The sequence below is a fragment of the Aspergillus vadensis genome (genome assembly GCF_003184925.1).
Source record: "Aspergillus vadensis CBS 113365 unplaced genomic scaffold BO88scaffold_39, whole genome shotgun sequence".
Lineage (NCBI taxonomy): Eukaryota > Fungi > Ascomycota > Eurotiomycetes > Eurotiales > Aspergillaceae > Aspergillus > Aspergillus vadensis.
In genome coordinates, this window is record NW_020292077.1 from 160722 (window position 1) to 182925 (window position 22204).

The 22204-nt window shown below is 48.5% G+C and overlaps 7 protein-coding genes across 7 annotated transcripts; 5 read left to right on the top strand and 2 right to left on the bottom strand.

Annotated features, from left to right (window-relative positions):
- Window positions 1-1671: 1671 nt before the first annotated feature.
- BO88DRAFT_420258 (uncharacterized protein) lies at window positions 1672-2449 on the top strand (the record flags this gene model as incomplete). Its single annotated transcript, XM_025708432.1, has 2 exons — window positions 1672-1780; window positions 1824-2449. 2 exons carry the CDS (start codon window positions 1672-1674, stop codon window positions 2447-2449), a joined length of 735 nt encoding a protein of 244 aa, XP_025557368.1.
- A 974-nt stretch (window positions 2450-3423) lies between these two features.
- BO88DRAFT_409125 (uncharacterized protein) lies at window positions 3424-4768 on the top strand. Its single transcript, XM_025707882.1, has one exon. The coding sequence runs from the start codon at window positions 3622-3624 to the stop codon at window positions 4447-4449; it is 828 nt and encodes a 275-aa protein (XP_025557369.1). The 5' UTR covers window positions 3424-3621; the 3' UTR covers window positions 4450-4768.
- Window positions 4769-9299: 4531 nt separating this feature from the next.
- On the top strand, window positions 9300-9668 carry BO88DRAFT_353027 (uncharacterized protein; the record flags this gene model as incomplete). Its single annotated transcript, XM_025703619.1, has 2 exons — window positions 9300-9458; window positions 9531-9668. 2 exons carry the CDS (start codon window positions 9300-9302, stop codon window positions 9666-9668), a joined length of 297 nt encoding a protein of 98 aa, XP_025557370.1.
- Window positions 9669-10618: 950 nt separating this feature from the next.
- Window positions 10619-11869, top strand: BO88DRAFT_430376 (uncharacterized protein; the record flags this gene model as incomplete). The annotated part of the gene is made up of 8 exons (XM_025709243.1): window positions 10619-10811; window positions 10895-10936; window positions 11008-11175; window positions 11205-11267; window positions 11336-11354; window positions 11451-11556; window positions 11678-11734; window positions 11843-11869. The coding sequence occupies 8 exons, from the start codon at window positions 10619-10621 to the stop codon at window positions 11867-11869; spliced, it is 675 nt and encodes a 224-aa protein (XP_025557371.1).
- Window positions 11870-13295: 1426 nt separating this feature from the next.
- Window positions 13296-15462, top strand: BO88DRAFT_430377 (Zn(II)2Cys6 transcription factor; the record flags this gene model as incomplete). Its single annotated transcript, XM_025709244.1, has 3 exons — window positions 13296-13969; window positions 14050-14138; window positions 14276-15462. 3 exons carry the CDS (start codon window positions 13296-13298, stop codon window positions 15460-15462), a joined length of 1950 nt encoding a protein of 649 aa, XP_025557372.1.
- A 1360-nt stretch (window positions 15463-16822) lies between these two features.
- BO88DRAFT_476275 (amino acid permease) lies at window positions 16823-19044 on the bottom strand (the record flags this gene model as incomplete). Its single annotated transcript, XM_025711923.1, has 9 exons — window positions 18698-19044; window positions 18250-18650; window positions 18187-18202; window positions 18087-18126; window positions 17865-18042; window positions 17495-17809; window positions 17101-17430; window positions 16977-17048; window positions 16823-16907 (listed from the first exon to the last, which is right to left on the bottom strand). Exons 1-9 carry the CDS (start codon window positions 18752-18754, stop codon window positions 16823-16825), a joined length of 1494 nt encoding a protein of 497 aa, XP_025557373.1. The 5' UTR covers window positions 18755-19044.
- Window positions 19045-19776: 732 nt separating this feature from the next.
- On the bottom strand, window positions 19777-21727 carry BO88DRAFT_398987 (HET domain-containing protein; the record flags this gene model as incomplete). The annotated part of the gene is made up of 2 exons (XM_025705343.1): window positions 21622-21727; window positions 19777-21569 (listed from the first exon to the last, which is right to left on the bottom strand). Exons 1-2 carry the CDS (start codon window positions 21707-21709, stop codon window positions 19777-19779), a joined length of 1881 nt encoding a protein of 626 aa, XP_025557374.1. The 5' UTR covers window positions 21710-21727.
- Window positions 21728-22204: the final 477 nt, after the last annotated feature.

A 22204-nucleotide genomic window follows, 5' to 3' on the forward strand; every position in this document is an offset into this window, starting at 1 on the left:
CCGAAAGCCAGACAACTGCATTTGTTTTTTACAGTTTATCAATTACTAGAGGCTTCAACTAATGCCTTCAAAGTAGCAATATCTTTGAAAGCCTGTGGGTATAGTATAATAACTCATAGCGTCAAGCCAGAACTGACACGACAATAGGATCTGGTCCTGGCACGTCGATTGCTGTGAAGAAGAGAAAGATTGAAACTATAGCATAGCAAGCAGTCTACTCAGAGTTCAGCAAAAGCATATAAGATCGCTAAATGTTAAATGCCTGGTAGGATAACAGTCCTTCTATACCAGTTACTGTGTCCAATTCAAATCACAGGAATTTCAACCCTCTTGACCATTCATCAGAGTTCTTGCTGCATATGGACGCAGCGGGATGAAAACGGGCAATGGTGGTCCTCTTGCGTACTTTGCTGCTGTTGGAGAGGCACTGCGAGGGGCTCAACCACCGAATCGTCCCCCAGATGGATCGAAAAGTTGCCGGGGTGCTAAATCCCTGGCGGGGGCGAAGATATCGTATGCTTCACTGAAGTTGTTGTCTCTGAGCTGGTTCGCGTGCTCTCCGAAGCGCCAGGTGAGACATCAAAATTGTCTTTGGCCAAATAAAGCCTTGTATCTTCCAAAGTAATCAGATGGAAAGATTTCCCACTGGGATACTCGATAACAGTTCTGCAATCTGGGCATGCTAGCAGGGCTAGTCATGAACGCCATCCGGTCTTTTTAACTGTACTCAGGGTGAGCAAACATGGCCATTAGTGTCTGCCCATCATCATGCAGACAACCCAGGTGCCACGGGCACCTCCCCCTTTGGGAGGGGGTTTCGAACACATCATCTTCTTCACCCGTTTTACTGCATGTATTTAGATGATATTCATGATCAGACACATACAAATAAACACACGCTTCTATACGTCTTTCGTCTCTTTCAATTAGACCAGATTGTGCATCCAACGCCTCGGATCAAGGCGCATGCAGCACCAGGAATGGGACATCTCGCTCCCAAGGCACAGTGTCAAATGCATGAATGTATTGCATATTGCACGCTATCGCTGCATATGTTGGGGATTAGCTGTACTTAGCGGATCATAATAAGAAAGGAAGCCTCATGTTGCACGAAGTGTATGCGCCCAGTCGAGCAGCACTTCTATATACTTTGATGAAGGCTAATTTGCAACCATCTGACGCGGAGATTTCTCTGTCTGAAGCCCGTCGAAGATATTGAGTGGCACAGTCTGGTAGTACAGTTATGTATTCTTACCGGAGCTCGTCCTGTCACCGAATTTGACGATAGACATGCCTTCATTCTCCAGTAACGGAGTGCCTCCAAGTCTTTATTATCAGATCTGTCCGGCGTTGGACGTCTTTCAAGATATGGATCTTCCAAGATTTCCAATATTCCAGTCAACAACAGATGGACAATTGCAAGATAAGCAATCTGCTTCTATGACAATTGCATACCCTGTAGACTTGAATGATAGCCAGAGTTAGACACCGATATGTGAGCTGGTGGGCTCTGGATATATCAACAGCATGGTCCAAAATCTCTCAGTCGGGTGAGCGGTTCTAACGAGCAGAGATAGATCCAAGCTACATCGTCCCATTGGACACTGTCACACAGGTTATGCGACTCCAACATATCCGGAAGGATCTCCTGGTGCAGCGGGTGAGGAGAACATGCGGGATTCTATACATCCTAGAGAGGACTCGAATTTGAAGACTGAAAGATTCTCTAAAAAGTCTCTCTGCGTTCCCACGAGGCAAATGGGGTATATCCCGCCAACAGGTCGAAGAGGATGTGCCGCTCACCGTTGTGACACTCAATCCAGCACCAACACCTCATCTCAACCGCCTACCTCACTCCACTCTCCCTACCAACGCGTTTCGTCGTTTCCTTTTCTCTCTACCTTTCTTTTGGTTCGCTGCTTACACTACTGTAATCGTTTACTTCGTTCCTACTACATCTCTTAGCTTCGTCGCCTACGTGAAGTCTCACCTTTTACCTGAAGCCACACTACCTGAACCCATACTCTCAATGAGCGACGACTACACCCACCTTGACTCCTTGCCAGACAACTTTATTGATCTGCAATACGATCTTCTCACAACTCAATATCTGACTGGCCTGAAATCGCTACGCCATTTCTTTGACGCCACGCTTACAAGTATCGACGCCGACGTCCCTGAGTGGGAAGCCGAAAAAGTCGTACTAAACAACACATTAAGTGAGACTTTGAACCTCAGTGTTCGTATCCGAGCTCTCGAACGGTACGTCGGTGGCCTTTGCTACGTACTACGTAAGTGCTACTGTGATGCTCCGCAAGAACTCTGGGTGGCCGTTAGGCAATTTGAGAAAGAACACGGAGTGGACGTCTCGGCGTTCCGGAAGGCCCATGATATATCAAAGGCAAAGAGTACCGACACCCCAACAAAGGACAGATGCCATGGCTGGTAGTATGCGGACGCACCTTCATCTTCCGAACCTAAATGTCACCGCAAGTTCACACCCGAACCGACACTGGATAAACCAGACATAACAGACCATGATGTCAAGAAGGACGAGATCTCCTGCTTTATGTACGCGCCGGCCCACGTACGAATGGATTGGCGCCAAGACACCCAGGGAGGTCTGCTACACTAGAAGGAGGGTTCTGCCCCCTACCGAGCAAGGGAATATTGAAGACGTTAGCAAAGAAGAATCTGCCTGTCTTGTTTGCACCGGCTATGATGTGCGCCGATCATTCGATCTGGGAACGGGCCACAATCACGAGGCCAAAAGGGACGATGCTTATAGAACAGGGCAGGACTTGCCAAGCAATAGTGGCCCATATACAAACTTGGTTCTATATGCATACATGGTCTTCATGCCATGTTACAGCTCTCCTGTTTCTAATGAACATCTGGGAAGACCACCGACAAGAACTAGGATGGAAGCTTCCGCATTTTGCCAGTCATAAGATTTGAATCAGCTTATGATACCAGTATAGAAGAAGTGTTAGTTCGGGGTAGTTGTTATAGTGCGTGGTTCAGTAAGATTTAAAGCAATACTACAGTGACTGGGATAATTGTACGTAATATAGTGACAGATATTCATTTGTAAGCCCTACCAGACGTAGAAAACTTTCTTTTAGAAACCACAATAAGATAATATGTAATGGATGGATAATAGCGGCAGATTAGAATCATTATACCTGCTCCCGTTAATTATTTGGAGAATCCCGATGATTACTCGATGAATCCAGCCTTCATTTATATAGTAATATTTGAGCACAAACAAAGAACTGCAGTTTCTCCCAGGTCACACTTCTATAATGTAGCCTTTCAGCCTTCCATTTGTTATTGATTGCATTCCCCTCAAATGAGTATCCGATACCTTACGAGTGGTATATACCGCGTAGGCCTTATAATGCATGCGGAAAGAAACTATATAGAGAATAGAAGCAGTGCTACCTGCCTCTATCGAAGGGAAACCGACGTTCCATGATATCCCCGAAATATCCCTAGAAACATAACTGCAGAAATGTTAGTTACGAAAACAGATAAAAGGACCAACGCATTTCCATAGTGTACTCCCACCAATCTGTCCGAGTTGCCTCATGCCCTCTCTATTCAACCACAGCATTCACAATGTCCAACGACTCCAACCACACAATGGAGTGTGAAAAGCCAGATGAATGCAACCAACCCACCGAGCCCAACACACCCATCGAGCTCAACAAAATCATCCAGTCCATCGAGCCCATCTGGCCAATCATACCCCTCAATCTCAAACGATACTTCCCACGCAGCAAAAACGAGAGCTACGAATTCGAACCCTTCGAAGCCAGCCCAAACCCCGAAAAAGAGAGCGACAGCAATGGCGAAAAGCTCTTTCAAGCGCAGAAGCTCTACTTCCGGGACCACACCAACCGGAAAACGCGATACCTCTGTCTAATCATCGTATACGGCCATTCCTCCCACGAGGAAGCATGCAAAGAGGCCTTGCGAATATCCTGGCATCGCAACAGGAGTAAGATGTCCTCGAAGGTGATCATGGGACTTATCATCGATGAAGAGAAACAGGCGTGGTTCCGAGGGAGTCATACTGACGAGGGGTATATCAAGAAGATGGGCAGAAACTGGGTCGCGAATAATGAGTGTATGCTGAAAAGGTACTTTCGTACTTTTCGGCGCGGGTTGAGGAGACATGCTCCTAGTCCCGGGTATGATCCTGGGTTTGAGTCTGGGTCTGAAAGTGAGTTAGATTTTGTTGAGCAGGACTTTTTGGCGGATGGAGATGTGGATGAGTCTTCCGTTTCGGATGCCGTCAGTTCTGATTGCGATGGGGATGGTGCTGTTCGTCCGGGTTCTTCTGGGTCTGATCATGATGATTCACTGTCTGACGAGACTGATAGTGATGATGAGACTTATGTCCCTGATCTGGCTGAGGATGATTCGAGTAGTTCGTCATCTTGACTGCTCAGACCGGGACTGTCCCTAGTTCGTTTGGGTTCGTGAATCAACCTCTCGCTCAGAGTGATAGTGACGATGACGATGACTCAAATCAGCCTGATGTTGATCCTGGTTTGTTTGACTATGAAGTATTTTTGTTTTGAGTGCTTTAATGGAATTCTGCTTGATTGTCGATTTATTGTGACGATTCTAACTGCTCGTGCAGGGAATCATACGGATACATCGGATACGAAAGAGCAGCTGAGCGATGTTTCATCGCTCCGGCTTGCTCTTAGGTCACGTCGCGAGCCTGCTCAGCAAGGAAAGACTAGGAGCGTACTCGGTGCTAAAGGGCATTTAAATAATGGTGCATCGCTTGTTCTTGCTCTGAGACAACGTCGGGATTCTGCTATATAATACTCAGATGTGTTTGCGTTTGTATGTTTGACTAATGATATGCTATTTACTGGGGACCATTCTGTGTATAAGCTCTGTAGCATATCATTATAGCTACTCTAGTGACATCCAAAGATAACATCTAGAACTCTCATCTCTGCAGCTAATGAGATGGACATAAAGCAACATCAAAGTCAGTTATATCACGTGATACTATCCCAAATCACCCATCATCATCATAAGACATCCACCAAAAGAACAAGGCAGTCAAAGTACAAAACTATTAGAAATAGAAAGCCCATTCCAGTCCAAACCTAAACATCACCATCACCACCGCAATCCTTCCCGCCAAGACATGGCATACCCATCACCATCAGGTGACACCCTACCTACCCACTTACTCTGTACCAACTATCCAACGAACTACTCAGCAGCCATCCAAGCCACCAAGCCACCACCACAGCGGCAGCAGAAGCAGCCGGCTCGCTGCCCAGCTAGCTACTAACTGACTAACTAACTAGTAAGGTGTCCAGAACGAACCTTCTTCCACCTTCCATAAGACAACAACATTACTGACCCCATGCAGAAAAGCAAATAAAAACCGGATGGAAAGTTAGCTATAATGGTACTTTTGGTTTCTATTCGAGATGAGTTGCTGCCCAAGTTACGGGGTTTTTTACTATAGAGGGATTATTGGTTCGGGGATGTGTATGGGTGGGTGTATATTAGGCACTCTTACTTTGTTTTTTGATTTGTTGTGTTGCTTGCGGGAAGTTGTTAGTTAGAAGAGGGAAGAGAAGAGTGGAGTGGAGTGAGTCATACTGTGTGTATGTATGTATTGATGTATGTATGTGATGATATAGGACTTTGAGTGTTGGTACATACGTAGAGATGTAGGTATTTGTGTATGTATGTGTGTGCTTTTGTTCAAAAGTAGTAGTAGAAGCTTAAGGAATGGATGTCTCTACATAGAATACATACATCACCTACTTACAGTTCTACTGTAGTAAGTGAACTTCACATACTTACTCATGTCTCACTAATCAATAACCAACTGCACAGTATCATCATCAGATCTTGGTACCATCAGTACCCAACCGCGCGACACATAATAGTACTCCCATCCACCCACTGTACGTAGTAAGCAAGCAAGCAAGTCAGTAAGTAGTAAATAGTGGGTCAAAGACACACCATCTTCCCTCGGTCGGCCGACAGACAGACCGACCGACCGACCGGCCGACCGGCGCCTCCGAGAAACGGATCAGATCACACATACACCTCCTAACTAGTATTAGGTACCTACTACCTAACAGTCAAGAAGAGAGAGAAAAAAAGGTCACATCATTCATTCTGAAGAAGGGGGAAACCGGGGGATGCCCGTGGTAGCTGGAGAGAGCAAAACCCAGACGATTGGCAACTTCTGCACAATGATTGGCTGAAAGGCTGTGTGCTTGGCTGAATAAGTGTTCTTTGATGGGCGATGTTATTGGCTACTGCTCAGACGGTTTTTAAATTTTGTTCCCCGCAATTGTTGGGTTAGTTAGTACTTAGTGTTTTGCTTTGGTGGATTGATCGGTGGATTGGGGATGGGCATGGGATGGATGGGACGGGCATGGGATGAGATGGGGCTGTGTATGGATGGATGGATGTTGTTTGTATTGTTGTTGTATGGGTGGGTGTGTGTGTGGGATGGGTGGGATGAAACATTACTATTGAGGATATGGGTTGTTTTGGTTGTTTGATTTTTTTTCTTGTTTATTTCGTTGTTCTTTTCAGGTTGATTTCTTATATCAAGATGAGGAGAGATAAAGGGAGATATTGGTTATCTATCAATAAAAAGAAACAGTACATTCTGGTTCTCTCAGAGCATTTTGTGTATGTACTGTGTACAACAGAGCAGCGACAGAGAAATTACACTAACTAGAGTGGAGACATGGGGGGATACTGTGCCCGCTTTATGCAGGCAATCGAGAAAACAAGCGGCTCGCTAGGTAACTAAGTGTTAGGTAGGTCACCATAAGCAGTAAGTAACTAGGTAACTACCTGAATAGGTAATTGGATTGATGCGACAGAAAAAGTTGGTCTACATGTACGAATCGGGGTTTCTGATGTATACATTTGTTCCCATCAGGGTCACTCTACATATCTACGTTCGTTGATATTGTATTCTATTCTGGGATAATATTTACAGTTTGGTGTCTTTGTTCTAGTCTGACACTTTGTCTGAAGTGATAAGTAGAAATGGTTGTGTTGTGTGGTAGGTAGAAATGCCCTATAGGGTAAATAGTAGATAGCTTCCTCTCACTCCCTCACTCAAATACTACCACACTGCATACACATGCTACCTCAACATACTAGCTAGCACACACCCATAAGGAGTATCTATCTGCGAAGCAAAGATCATAGAGCCCCACCGAACTTCCTGGAATCGGATTCAATTCTCATCATCTCATGCAGGCTACGAATCAGGGCCGTGCGTTAGTTATAACCAGGGCCTGAGTGGTCAGTCAACACCTTTGTCAATCCCTCCATTCTACCACTTTAGACTGACATTAGTGTGTTGGGATGTGCCTTGCCTGCCCCTTTAGCAGGTTAATCATAATAAACCTGTTACTACTGTAAGCATCAACATCATCGCTCTCAACCGACGCACAAAGTTAAAGTTGGAACAGCGCTTACTAGAGTAGGTACTGCAGCTGCCTATCCGCAGCAGGGGTTCGGCTGACTTGCCCGTTCTAGTGCGGAGAATGGTCAGGTGGTATACTGTTATTCTGGTTCGTGTTTCGTAGACAATGCCAATATACACTACTTACGCAACGGGTATTGTATCCGTCTGTTGAGTGTTTATAGCTTTTTTTTATGGAAACAGGATTGTGGGTGCTGAGTGGCGGGAACGGAGCTGTGCTACGGTCGGATGTATACCGGATGCTCTTATGGATGGATGTAGGTGCTTGTTAGTCCTTAATTGTCGGGTTTATAGTGATAATGTGATGGAGTGGTGGGTGAATAGGCATCACCTTAACGTAGTTTTTATGGCGTGCCTATAGAACCGGCCGTATTGACAAGCTAAGACCAAGCACATCCAGGTCTCCGTGTCACCTCCGCATTTACGCAAGGAGTGATGAGGAGAAGACGATCGCAACGGATGAAAAGCGACAAAGCTGCGAGTCAAGAGATCTGCTCAGTAAGTACAATACTCGGTACGAGACTCCGCAAGGACAAGAATGGCGGGGTAGGTAGGTGGTAGGCGTCTACGTGGACAGGCAGGCATAAGGCAAGGAAATTCAATCGTACACCCATTTGTGAGCAGATGCAGGCCTTGTTGATCTGAAGCAAAAAGATGAGGATGAAGAATTTAGGTGACCAGAACCGGCGGTTCACTCCCTGTCTCTCTCCACTGGAATACGGCGGGAACACCCTTCCGTGGATCCACTTGTCCCGTTCCACTGACTCTCCTGGTTGAGATGGCGCTGTTAACCTTCTCGCATGCAGTGGTTGGGCTCATGTCCGCCCGCTTGCTGTGCTTGCTTTCTAATGAGAAATTGGCGCAAAGGCAATGGCTCTCTCGCCATGTACGTATACCCGATGCGGTAGAGTAGTATGGAGTGCAGGAGGGGTCTTGTCACGACCATTCCGCTGGTGAGTGGGGCGTGTTTCAACCCAGGCATCGTCGCTCCATTATGAATGCTTAATTATCCCAAGCTGGTTAATTCGAATTCCCTGTTGTAGCAAATTGGTCGTGAGGAGTGCACTTGCAGCGTCAGCACCTGCTGGGCTTTCCGGTGACCGGGCACGAGTGTTGGTTAGCCATCGTGACTAACAGAAGCTAGGCGACCTAGTTTCTTGTACCTGCCTGACCCCAAGACCGGCTTGACTCGTAGGAAATAACGGAGGACTCGTGGGCTGAGAGAGCATAGCGCAAACTCTCCAGCTTCAATAGCAGCACTCAAGCAGGTGCTGGGTACATACAAGGTACTGTAATCTTCGTTACGGATTTCCCCATTGGGCGATCCGCCGTCTCCCACGACGCTTTCTCTGTTGCCCTCTCTCGGGCGAGTGCCAGAGAGAAAGAGAGAGAGAATCCACTCATGACCTTGGCTCTTACACAAAAAAAGCCATCGTCATGACCATCTGACCATCCATGATCATCAAGCTTAATCGCTAGAGCGAACCGGACGAGTGCTAGAGTGAAACCGGCGACACGCGGATAAAACAACGGAAAAGGGGAAGAAGCGAGGCACGGTCGGACCCAGAAGCCTAGTCCACTTTGTAAGTAGTGGGAAAAAGAATACGGCGCCAGAGCCTCTCAAGCTCCGAGCTCGAGCTCTAGCCAGCCTAAGCTCTAGCTCCACTTCCGAATTCGTCGTCTGGCAGATGGCGCGGACTACTACTCCTCGCCAGCCGTTTCGAATCACCGTCAGCCGTGAGGTCCAAGCCCTCGGAAACATAGTCCTCCAATAAAAGTCCACTCTCTCCTCATGTCAGGGAAGGCAGAACATCTGATGAGAGGGGAAAGACGGCGTGGGAGGGCAAGGTCGAGTGAGGAGACCACCTGCGATGGAGGAGGACAGACCGTTGACCAGGACCCCCAACACGGCGATCCGTCGGTCGCGATGACCCTCACGTACTGCCTGGATGTACTCCATAAGTAAGTGTGATTAGTAGGAGTAGCAGTATTAGTAGTATGACTATGAGCGTTTACGGAACAGCTAGTTGTAGTACCTAGTCCTACTACAGAATCATTTGCAGGCGGCCTCTGCCTATTTTGCACGGAGCCTTCCCGGGGTGCCGTGCGCATAAACAGGGAACCAGTCGCCCATGACAAGATCACAGACCTGCCAGATTGAATTTGTCTCTGGTCACGGGAAGAGATGTAATACCTCCAGTACCTACAGGAGTCACTCCCAAGCCATCCGTGCCTGCTTTGGTGGACAGATGGGTTGGCCGTCCTGGATGGAAGATTCATCTGCAGTGCCTTGAATGTCCGTGCTGGGGGGCGCACAGGAGAGGAGATCTGGCCCACTTTTCCCCAGATTGTCAGGGTGAGGGCTTTTCTGGCCTTCCATTCCTGTCGCCGTCTGTAACACGACCAAGGCATGCTCGGAGGGGTATGTCAATCCTCGCTAATTACCGTCCGATCTGCTCTCACGAATAGCTTTCGCAGTATCTCTCAGCAGTCTGGGGAAGAGATCGGACGACTCGAAAGGGGGGCGTCAGACTGGTCAGACGGATCACAATGCAGGGAGGACAAGAGCTCCAAGACTAGTACCTCAAGGGAAATTGGCCTGTGGTGTCACTGCCCGAGCATCTGGCCATCTCCGCATTTGTCCAACACCGGCTGATGAGACCCAAGAAAATGAGAGAGAGAGAGAGAGCGCAGTGTCCAAGGTCGTCGTAGCGTGGGGTGTGGCGTCCAGCTGAGCCCGAGCCGTGTCATCCCGGCATGCAAGTAATACATAAGACCGACTAGAACGCTACGCCCCGTCATCACCACCGTCATCGGCGTCGCTCTTCCACTGCAGCAGGGCTGTCCGCGAACACATGGTGCATTCACTGCTTCAACGTGTCCGGTCTGTGAGAGATGAAAGAAGGTCCTCATTTTTCGCCTCTCCCCTTTTGATATGCTAGAGATAGATCGAACTGCGTAGTTGCTTTTTTTAGTAGACTGATCGTCTGGTGTGATTTTTGGGGGGCTCCGAAGATTTACACTTGGAGAAGACAATCCTCCCGTTCTTGTTCCACCAAACCATTAGGGGGCCGGGGGAAAGTTAACTGACTATACGAGAACGAGATTCCCATGGTCACGATCAGTTGGTTGCTGGTTCCCACAGCAATACAAGAAGCACCACCACCAACTCCACCTCCACCACTGCCACTGCCACCACCTGCACATACCGGTGCGAGGCTGCTCCATAATCTGGACCTGCTTCCCGTTGGCATTGTGTCATCAGGACGGATTCGGGGGTTTCCAGCTGCAGTTCGCAATCAAGGTGACGAACTCTCTCATAGCGACGCGGCCCTGTACGACTGGGGAAGGTTGCCAGTCAATCTGGTTGTATGGAGTCGGCAATAGCCTCACCGGATGGGGCAGATCCTCCACGCAAGCCAGTCGCTAGTTGCTTCGGCCATCACTAATTTTTTCACTCTAGTCTTACAGGCTGCCGGGCCCCTGGGAGAAGCAGAGAGGGGGGAGGGAGGACCATCCATTGCATTCTGGACGGGTCTGGGGAATCACCCACACCGGCCGGTCGCCAACCGAAAGGTGTGCCCAGCAGGATCTAGTGGTGAGCGACGAGGATCATCCGTCCGGCGACCTTTCCCAGGGTGCACCATCCATGCGTAGGACTAGGGAAGGTTTATTTTCTGGAGGGGGACCCTCCCAGCTGGGGCTGTTCTACTGGGTGTAAAAACAAATTTCTCATTCGAGCAGCATCATTTGCTTTTGCGTATCCACCGTGCTGGAGCAGGAGTCAGTGGAAGCTGTAGGAACTGGAACTAGGCACTCGGCACTAAGGAAAGACGACGAAAATCAGGTCGGCGAAGAGAATCGCAGGTTAACCTAGTGAAGTTTAGCATCGCTTTGGCTCGCTTCTTTGGCGTTTTTCTCCGTCTGGCGATGGACCAATCAGAATGCAAATGTGCACTGTCTTGGCGTTCCTCGACCCCCCCGCATCCATGTTAGAGTTTAAAAAAAGCGCAGCCCGGGACGGGATGGATGGATGCCCTACTGACCCTGTCTTTTTTTTTCCCTTTCCTCTTTTTTTCATTTTCTCTTGGTCTTTGTATTTATTAAGTTCTTTTGTTTGATTTTCTTGATCATCATCAGTCCCAGATCCTTTGACCCGCTATGTTAGAGAAATCAATAGAAACAAAACGCCCTAGATTACTCAAAATAGTAATGGCCGAACTGCCGGTATAGTTGGCTTGTCTGGCACGCTGCGGAATCTCCGAAAAGTGGGCTTGGCTCTGGCGCGCATTGTTGTCATTGTCACGGTTAATTATTGCGATTCTCCCCGGACAGGAAGCATTGATCACAAAGTTTGCCTAGTTTGGATGCCCTCTTGATGGGGTCCACTTCCATGCCTCCAATCACTCCCCGACCGATGAGGAGTAGAGAATGAACCAGAGATGAGCAGGAGGATACTAATGATAATCCTAATGTTGGGAAAGTCCCCATCCGCATACATCACGAGAATGTTTCTCCCAAGGGAATTGTTCCTCGGATTTTTCAGGAAATTATAATATATGATTTATTTACTTTTTTGTTCCTTCATTAATATTGTTGCGCACGGTAGCTACTGTACTTATGTCGGTAGTAGCAGCAGTAGCAGTAGTCTGACGGGCTCCAGAGGCGTCAGTCAGTCAGTCCATAGCTCAACCATCAGAAATATAGTACTAAGAAACAAGTTGGTAGCAAGTGAAATCATGAATTAACCACAAAAAGACGAAGAATTATAATTATGATTATAATTCTCATAATACTCCGGTGCAGCCCAGAAGTACTACTAAAAGTTCTACTAACTTTCTCCTCCTACTATTATTATTGTTACTGCCCTCTCGACTTGCCCACTTGGGTTGGTTACCTTTCCGTCTTGCCATCCATCCCCCTCCAAGCCATCCATTCACAGAGAATTACTGTTAATACCTTGCCCCATCCCCATCCCCATCGCCATACCCGTCCATACAATACGGATTGTCAGGAACATTAATCATTCCTATGACTACTGTTCGGAATCCTATTGAATAATAAGAAAGACAAAAAAAACCCAAAATTATTTCTTTGGTTCTACTTCCTCTTGCCAGTAAAAATACCATACTATTCCTTATATTAACTCGCTTCCCCATCCTTCTCTTCTCCCGGATCTTCGAATTCAGCCTCGTTTCAAGAGGAAAGATTCTTGCCTCTAGTGCACTCCCACTCTTCAATCACTGCCCACGGACGATCCACCCGACTACTCCTACTCCTCCTACTTCTGACTACCACTACTATTACAACTATTCTTACACTAACAGCTAACTGATTGACTGATTCAAACCTGCCTATTCCCCATCCACCCACACCACGAAATCCTCCTGCTTAACTACCGACTAATCTCCCTCGGGTCCAATCCGTGCTTCCACTAAATCACAGCCAAGTCTTGAACTGCTCCCCACTCCAATCATAATTACTCTATAGGGAGATTCTATTATCCTCAACTCACTTCTTCACCTTCCCCTCCTTAAAAAAGACCTCCCCCCAACAACCTCCTTCTTAAACCACCTTCTTCCCCCTTCCATATTGCCGAAGCATTGTCGCCCGTCTACCCCTCTTCCTCGCGCTGGTTCAAACTCCCCCAATTTACCAACCAACCAACTCATTTCGCTTCCCGTTCGCTCACCTTCCTTTCCACCACATCTTCCCACCCCCTCTTTATCGCCCTCTTCTGTCTACCTCGCAATCATAGCTCACCTCAACTTGAGGTGTGTATGGGCCAATGTTGTCCATGCAGAAATCTCACTCCTATGTGCTCCCTCCATCCGCTACCTACAATAATGTCACCGGTCTCCCTCATGCCATGCCATCGACCAACCCGGCAGCTGAGCGTCGCGACTCCACCCGCTCGGTCATGTTGACGGACGTCCCCGCCCTCGGCGACTGTCCATTAGTAGACGACTCGTCACTCTCGCACCGAAACAGCATCAGCACCACCGACGGCATATCTAACGATTCGCCCGCCTCGTGGGATGGCGACGCCCCTTCCGATAATTCTCCCTCTGCCGAGGTCGACGTCAAAATTCAAGACGGCTTACACCATCCATTTCCGACGACCGCAGACACCTCGCCGAAAACCTTCCGATTCAACGTGATCGCATCCCACGGCATGGAGGCGTCCATGGACGAGGTCACGCCCAAGATCGAGGAGATAGATGATGTGGACGAGTTGCAAAGCATAAAACCGGTGGGAGTGGAGACATCGATGGCCCATGCGAGTTCTACCCATCCGGATTCCACGGCTGCTCCCGTCAACGTCCCACGGAAACGTGGACGACCGCGCAAACATCCGCTGCCAGCGCCCGGGAATCAGATCAAAATCACCAAGGGGCGATCCAAGACGGGTTGTATCACCTGTCGTCGGAGGAAGAAGAAATGCGACGAAACCAAGCCAGCGTAAAGCTCCCGTCCTCCTTTGACTGGTCCATCCTGTGTCGCAACGGTCGCAGTGGTTAACTTTCTTTCCCTTCCTGCAGGTGTCTCAACTGTCAAAAGAATGCTGTAGTATGCGAGGGCTACCCGCCAAAAGAAATATGGAAGAGTGGTAAGCAGAAGCTTGAGGATGGTAAGTGCACCTTGGACCGTGGCATGCTCGAGCTGCTTTGCTGTGCGTATTTACTACTCCTGGTTGCTTCTCCGGCACCTTTGATCCAGTCACCTTGACACTTGTGTGAACGTTCTGACTCCTTGGTTTCACAGCAGTTCGCACCCAGAACATGGTTGCCCGCTCTCTACCTCTGCTTATCGACGGCATCGAAACCGAGATTGACCGACGCTTCCTTGATCATTTCGTCTATGGATTTAGTCGCGTCTTGACCCTGATCAACGATGACTCCAACCCGTTCAAGGAGATCTTGCTCCCGATGGCCACTCAGCACCGAGGTTTGATGCACTCGCTCATGTGCCTCTCGGGATCGCATCTGTCGGGTCTCCATCATGATCCGATGTTGGAGGAGCGAAAGTTCTATCACTACCACCGTGCTATCAGGGATCTCAAGGATAATATCACAGCATCTTCGGGTACTGCTGAGCAGGACCCTGAGCTTCTGATCGAAGATCCCATAATCGCATCCACGATAGCGCTCAGCTTGAACACCATCTGTGAAGGAGAAACCAAAGGAGAATACCGACCCCACATGGATGCCGCCCGGTACTTGCTGTCGACGCAGCAGCCGAGGAATGAGAAGTTCCGGCAGTTTATTGTCGAGTTCTTCCAGTACCATGATGTCTCCAACTCCATCACGTCGCTGGATCGCCGCCCCGCCCATTTGCAGGGCGGCTTACGGCTGCCTGACTTTGTGCCACACGCGCAGGCAGGGATGTTCCTTGGAGTGTTTGATGGTCTGTTCAATTATATCTCCGAGGTAACTCGGATTCGAGACCGGATTCGACAGCGGTCCAATGAAGGCTACGAGCCTGCGGTTGACTACCAGATTCTCGGTGACGCCGTCTCCATCGACTCCGCCATCCGGGCTTGGGAGACCTCGTATACGCCCAACACGCCGAACTACTACCTGGCGCAACTATATCGCCAGTCCACCTGGGTCTACCTGTACCGCACCATCCGCCCGTCCCGACCAAGCGACAAAATTGCACAGGTTGTGGACGACGGACTTTCTTTTTTGGACCAGCTACCTCAGGATGCAGGTGCCTACAGTATTGTGCTGATGCCACTGTTCCTCCTGGGCTGTTCTGCCTTCGTGCCCCGCCAGCGGGAGAGGATCAAGAAGGGCTTTGAGACCCTCAAGGGCTACTCCAATCTCCGCAACATCGAGCCCGCCTTCAAGGTGGTGGAGCGAGTGTGGGAAGTGATGGACACGAAAATGGAAGAAAGTTGGGACTGGGAGAAGATCATCAGCGACATGAACATGGATTTCTTAATTACCTAGGCTATTTGCCGCTTCGATTTGCGTTTGCATATTTTCTTCTTTTCGGTTCGGTCCGATCGGATGGTCCGTCATTCTTACTGGTGACGATATTTTCGTTGTTCGATGTATGTATTTCTTTCTTCTTTGTTCTTTTTTCTTCCGTTTGTTTTCTTTCTTCTTTACCATTCTTTTCTTTTTCTGGTCTACCGAATGGCGAATGGGCAACAAGACCCAAGGGGATCAGCCCCAAAGCGAGACGGACGGACATGGCGTCAGCGGGCATGGATTGGGGCACAGTTCCGTATACCAACATACCAAAAGGAACACTGGCCGGTGGGAATGGTTTTGAGATGTATTTATATATATGACGGAGTATGCGTCTGATGAGTCGTGATGATATTTCTTCTTTCTTTTTCATTCTTGTGATACATGTATAAGATTACTGCATTGTATATACAGATAGTTAAGATTATTACCTTTATCAATCCTGGATACCAACTTCCACTTGAATTTGTTCAACTCCAGCAATAGTTACAGCGAACTACCCACTAATCAACTACCAACCTCCCAATGAACCCAGCTGAATACTAGCTACCCAATGAAGGCAACCTTACAGCAGTAAGTAGGTCCAAATTAACTTCCACTGACACATACCTGTTCCTGAATATGCTTGCTTTTATTTTAGTTCCTTTTTTTTTTCCTTATCATCATCCGTCTTGTTTTCTTTTTTTTTTCTCCCTTCCCTCCCTTCCCCCTGCATTCTGCAGTCCATATGTGTATGGTTGTAGATAAGCTCCCGCTAATCTCTTTCCCCTCTCGGGATTTGGCGTACTGGTACTAACTAGTAGATTCGGGTTGGAATTGGTTGGGCAGTAATCGTTGCTACTACTACTACTACTACTCCGTATTTCCAGTCTAGAAGTTGATACAAATTGGATGGATGGGTTTAGCGTGCAGATCACAAACATTGGCTATTGTAAGTGCTGATCTACTTATAATCAGAGGTAGATTTATTTTTGAATGCTAGTAAGGAGCGGAGCTGAAAGCCGAGAGAGAGAGAGAGAGAGAGAGAGAGAGAGGACATGGATGATGATTGTGATCGTGATCGTCGTTGGTTTTATGATGTATGTAGAGTGAGAATAAAGAGATGGAGGTGGGTTTGTTTACTGGTAGAATATTTACCTGGTTTACGAAGGTGGGTAGTAACCACAGACTGATTTATGTTCATGCGCATATCGAATGCAACGAATTAAGTCTATTCTACTCTATTCGATCTATATCTGTTCTTAGGGGTAAAGTACTATCCAGCTGCTGGAGTCTGGTCCAGGATGGTCACGTTGGGAGATTGAATGTGTGGAACAGGAGAGATGGTGTCCATCTATCACTGCATAGTCCCATAGGCAAGGCCCGGTTCCTCAGTCGGAACAGGCTGCATATGCTCTGTTGTTCGAGGCCCAGTGTATCTCCTGTTCATCTAGTCAGTAACCACTCTCTTCTTCCCTCATAACTCATGAAGTGATAGAACGATAACTCACCCCCTCGCAGCAACCCACCACCAAACCAGCGCAAACGCAGCGATGAAGATACCTACGCAGATGCCGTAGTTCCTAATCACTAATCAGTCTCGTCTGGATACTTCATTAAGGGATAAAAACGCACATGTTCGACACCGTCACCGGCACCGTCGGCGGAAAGAACAGCACCGAGCTGATAAACATCACCCATATCACCGATACCCAGTTAATGTACGGTCCCCTTCGACCCAGCGTAAATGGCCCTTCGATGAACTTGACCTGCTTTCGGTATATCTGATGTGCTAGAATCACAGACACATAGGAGAGGTCTAATGCTGGTGCGGTGATGCTGAAGATGGCGGTGGCGGTGTGGGTGGAACCGATAGCAATGCAGTTCAGGCAGATGCTGAAGAAGACGACGAACCAGACGGCGTTGACGGGGGTTTGGGTGTATGGGTTTATTTGGGAGAGGAAGCTGGGTGGTTTGTGTTGTTAGTTGGGTTTGCTTGTTTGGATAAGAGGTGGGGTAGGGAACGTACGAAGAAAAGGGTAGGGCTTCGTCACGCGCAAAAGCGTAGGCCATTCGAGTGTCTGCTAACATGGCAGAGCACCCAGTGAAGAACTGTACGAGGATTGCTAGTCCCCACATCGCTGAGCCGCCTAGCTTTCCTCCGGCGTTGAGAAAGATCTGAGCTGCTGGGAGGCCGGTGGGGGTGTTGAGGATGCTTTCGTAGTCTGTGAGACAGAAGCACATTGATATAGTCAGGATCCAGCCGAGTATGCCGGATACTATCACGGCCCATTGGATAGCTAGGGGGCCTAGGGCTGCTGCATTGTGGGTTTCTTCGGACATGCTGGGACTATGTGTGAGCAGGTCTGGGTATTGGCATAGATGTAAGGTAGACTTACTGTGTGGTTCCGTCGTAGTCGGTCATTGTCCATGCAACTGAGATGAAGCCTAGTAGGAAGGAGAATACCTTTGATCCCCAACCAGATCCATCTGTGAAATGGGTGAATACCCATGTAGCTGGTTGCTTCTCCGGCGTGAACCATAACAGGGAGAAGCAGATACAGAAAGTCGCGGCAACTAGTTGGTCAGCTGTGTTCTAACTACTCCAGAAAATGACATACTGTTGATCGGAGCGAACCAAAGGAAGATCTGGTGCAGAGACTTGGTGGTCATTGAGCAGATCACACCCAGAAGGCAGAGCAGTATCACAGACAAGAGCACCGTATCCAATGCAGAACTGTCCCGTTAGCTAAGATAGTCAGCAGACTACGGGCGATGACCTACGGTGAGTATGAATACTCCCCATCCACCAGCTCCGAATTCATACTCGCGCAAGCAAGTAACATCTGGCTGACAGTATAGGCGACACTGGACACTCCCGCCGTCTGTCCGAGGAGGTTACACCACCCCTGTACCCAGGAGAAAATGGGCACATGTTCGTCTGGAACTACATGCTTTGTAACGAAGTACATGCCCCCGGCAGTAGGGTAAGCAGAGACCAGCTCTGCCACCGAGCTGCCGATACACAAGGCCATACAGGAGCCCACGAACCAACACCATACTGCGGTTGCTGGGCCTCCTGCAGCCAGGGGAGCGCCGAAAGTAGCGGGCACTGAGCCTAAGATGCCTAGGATGGAGATGGCATAAGAGACAGTGGACCATTTTGAGAATTCGCGTTTCAATTCCTGGACTGTCAGGCACCAGATGGTGGATACAGGCGCTTGGACCATACCTGTTTATAGCCAATGCGGGCTAAAAGAAGCTCGTCATTGTCGTGGATGGTAGCCATCGCACTGGGAGTGTGGATATAGTTTTACCTAGAAATAAATGAAGCAACAAGGGCGAGTGGGTGGTTCGAATGCGATATTCAGGGTAGTTCTGTAGATTCCGACCAGTGATCGTCGGGATCAGTCGATGCGGAACTTCAACCGCTCAGTTGCCGATCAAGAGTCGGTGAGAACCCCGCGAGGGTTACCACGAGCACTGGCGATGATTCTGGGTGATTCGGAGGGTTAACAATAGAATGAAGAGATTAGTAGACATCTAACATGGTGATCATGAAATTGGATGAAGTTCCATCACTAATCGGAAGGAATTAGACATCTAGCAGAAGTGGCTGGGAGGGGGGCAGATGCAATGAGATGCATTCTTATCGGGGCCGGACTGATAAATCCCAGCAAGGGCATCCCTACCTCTAATCTGAAGATAACTTGTCTCAAGAATAATTACATTCATGGCATCTCGACCGGAGGTAATTTCACTAAGGTCCGACTCTCGGTTACTTGAAAGGAATGCTACGCTAATATCCAGGTGTATGATTGAAGTAATAGCTCCTTGGGTTCGGAACGGCTGCGTTGAGACGTGTAGATGTCCTGGAGGGCATCCACGTATAATAGCGTATGGAGTCTATAGCGACAAACGATTAGCAGTGGCTTAACGCTCATTCATGGCTCCCAATTTAGCTCAACCTAGTACTCATACCTTATGTTCATGGCATGGAAATCGAAGGACTAGTATATCTCCAAGATGGCTGAAGCTGCTGGCTGCAGCAGGTGGACGAATTATCAGAACACGCTGCGTGTACATAAACATTTAATAAATCCAATGCGGCGCAGTGTCTGTGATCACATACCCACAAAGGCTGGCTTGTGTCTTCACAGGAATACAACTCTTTACGAAACGATGATAACTTTCATATACCAGGGTGCACCATATGCAATTCATCGAAATAGATGACCCAGACATCGCAGCAAGATAAACGCCAACTTGTATAAGACATCTTGACACGATATAACCCCGTACTTATTTTAATCACTCAATCAAAAAGGATCCGACTGGCCATTCTTCTTCTGTAACTTCCCAATATGCAGCATCCTCCAATCGTCTTGTCGATATCCCCTCGACAGATACAGCGTGGCTGGGCTCATCAGGCCAGCAATTTTCTCTCTCAGGCCAAAGTCGCAGCAGTCCAACCCTACGATAGCGATGCAGTCCCCCACTATTGGCTTCAGTTCTTGTGTGTGGCTGTAGAATGAGAAGATAGAGTCGTGGCCTGAGAGTTTCAGTCACTTTTGCAACCTGGATCAGTGTGAACTCCACGCTGCTGCTCGGAAAGATGACAGAGCCGCTGGTTTCCGTTGATTCGAGGTGTTCAGGCCTCATCAGAGCAATCTGTGTTAGCTCTCTCGTACTTTCTAACGGACCAAGTTGCGTTAGAACTCTTTGTGCTAAACTCACGGGATTCCATCTAAATTTCGAATAGCTGCCGGGTCTAAGACAGACGTGCCGATACGGTGCTTCCAGGACAAGCTCCGCGCCTTCTACGTGGCCAAAAATGTCGTGAGACTTGCGGTAAACCTGGCAATGGACAACCCTTGCAAGGTAGGTCATATAGGAACGAGCGATTGGCGAGGGCCACTTCAAACTGATATATGCGTCGGCTCCTATCCAGCTCCACGACGGCCCGCGCTCGCTTGAAGGGACAGTCGTGGGAGCAGGTATTCCCGAACCTTGACAATGGCGAATGCTCCATAGCAAGCCAAATAGGAGGTCACCCCTCCACAATCCCGCGCAGTACTGTTCTTTCAAGTGAGCATGGAACGACTCGGCCAATGCCCCGATCGCCGGCAGGCGATCCTTTTCGAATGTGAGATTTCGTGCTGTAAAATCTTCTAGCAGCTGAAACCAGGTTTCGTAAGCTGATCGCTTGGAACCTGGTGTGTGTTTGTCATCTGGCTCATCTAGGGTAAATAACTGTGGTTCCGGAAACTCGGTGTCATATCTATTGACGTCTCTCGATGGTTCTCTAGCCCTCCCGGCGCGGCATCTCCAAACCATCTCTTCTTTCGTGTAATACAAGAGTCTTCTCGACAGTAGCTCCTCTTGGAGTGTCCAGCCTCTGGTGGCCCAGCGCGAATGCCGTATCGGCTCCCGGTGAAAAGGAAGCCTACAACTCCGAAAGACGACAGGGTCAGCGCGAGAACCGTCATTGACGCTACCGCTAACTTGGTAGTATCGTCCACGCCAAGGAAAAGTGCAGCTAAAGTACGGTGCCCTCTTATCGAGAAACCCGTCGTTGGCTGATTCTGCGCTTGTGGCGGCAATTGTGACAGCTGCATGCCTATAGACGCTGCTCATCTTCGAAGCCTCGGCTTCCCAGTCGCTAGAATCATCTTGAAAGATACATAGAGAGTCGATCCACAAGTAACGGACCCCAAGGGCTCTTGTCACAAGGATGGCGTCCCGTAGAGTAGATGGGAAAAGCTTTAAAGACCGTCCTCTGCGGAGGCCGTCGAAAGACGAGGCGTTGAGAGTAAATCTGGAATAACCGCCCCAACAATAGCTCAGAGCCACCCATCTCCCAGTTTCGCCGACACTACTGACATGTAAATGAGGCTTTCTGCGCGAGCTTCCAACATCAATAACGCGTGTGGGGAAGAAAGGCGGTTTGTCTTCGCGCTTATTACACTCTATATGTCCCCTGTAGCATTTACGTAGCCATTTGGCAGCTAGCGAGAGACACCTTTCAGAGCGCAGATCAAAGGGCAATGCATTCCGAGGGAGACCTTCAAGGAGAAATGTGTCCTCCTCTGGGATATTTGCATCTTGTCGACGTTAACTTTGGACTCAAGGCCATCGAATTTCCGGGAACCTAACTCTTTGCAATACGTATTTCGAACTCTGCGATCACTCGATCTCGTCTGCGAACTAAAGCCGGGATCGCTGACTTTTGATGATTACCCATAGGTAAAATGAATAATCGGAGGTCATCAGATTTCCAATCTTTGTGGATGACAAAGTATAGCGGCCCTTTGTATACCTTACACGCGCATGCATACGTTTCATGGCATGCAGGTAATTTCTCATGGGATACTTCGCTGTACGATTGTTGAGACCGGAAGTGGCAATGATGTGCCCAAATCGTCCTGCAAAACTTACATCCGGTTATCGCGGCATCTTGAAGAGCGTTAATGCTAGAATGGTGAGGCTGGATTTCTGTGGAATATACTTGATGCAGAATCTCATGCGTGGTAGCTTTTGAATTGTGGTAGGATTGCAAGAGGTCTCGGAAGTCGATGTTCTGACAGGGACCGCATAACTCCATCTTCATCCAGGAAATTCACGATGAAGTAAGTCCTCATTGAATTCTATTACAACATGACACGGATGTCTGATTTGGAACACTCATCGTGTCAAAGAACAGGTCTTTCCGAGGGATGCCACTGGATAAACGTTCCAA

Bases quoted from the DNA above. Each gene is read 5' to 3' on its own strand.
- BO88DRAFT_409125 (XM_025707882.1), top strand. From the start codon at position 3,622: ATGTCCAACGACTCCAACCACACAATGGAGTGTGAAAAGCCAGATGAA.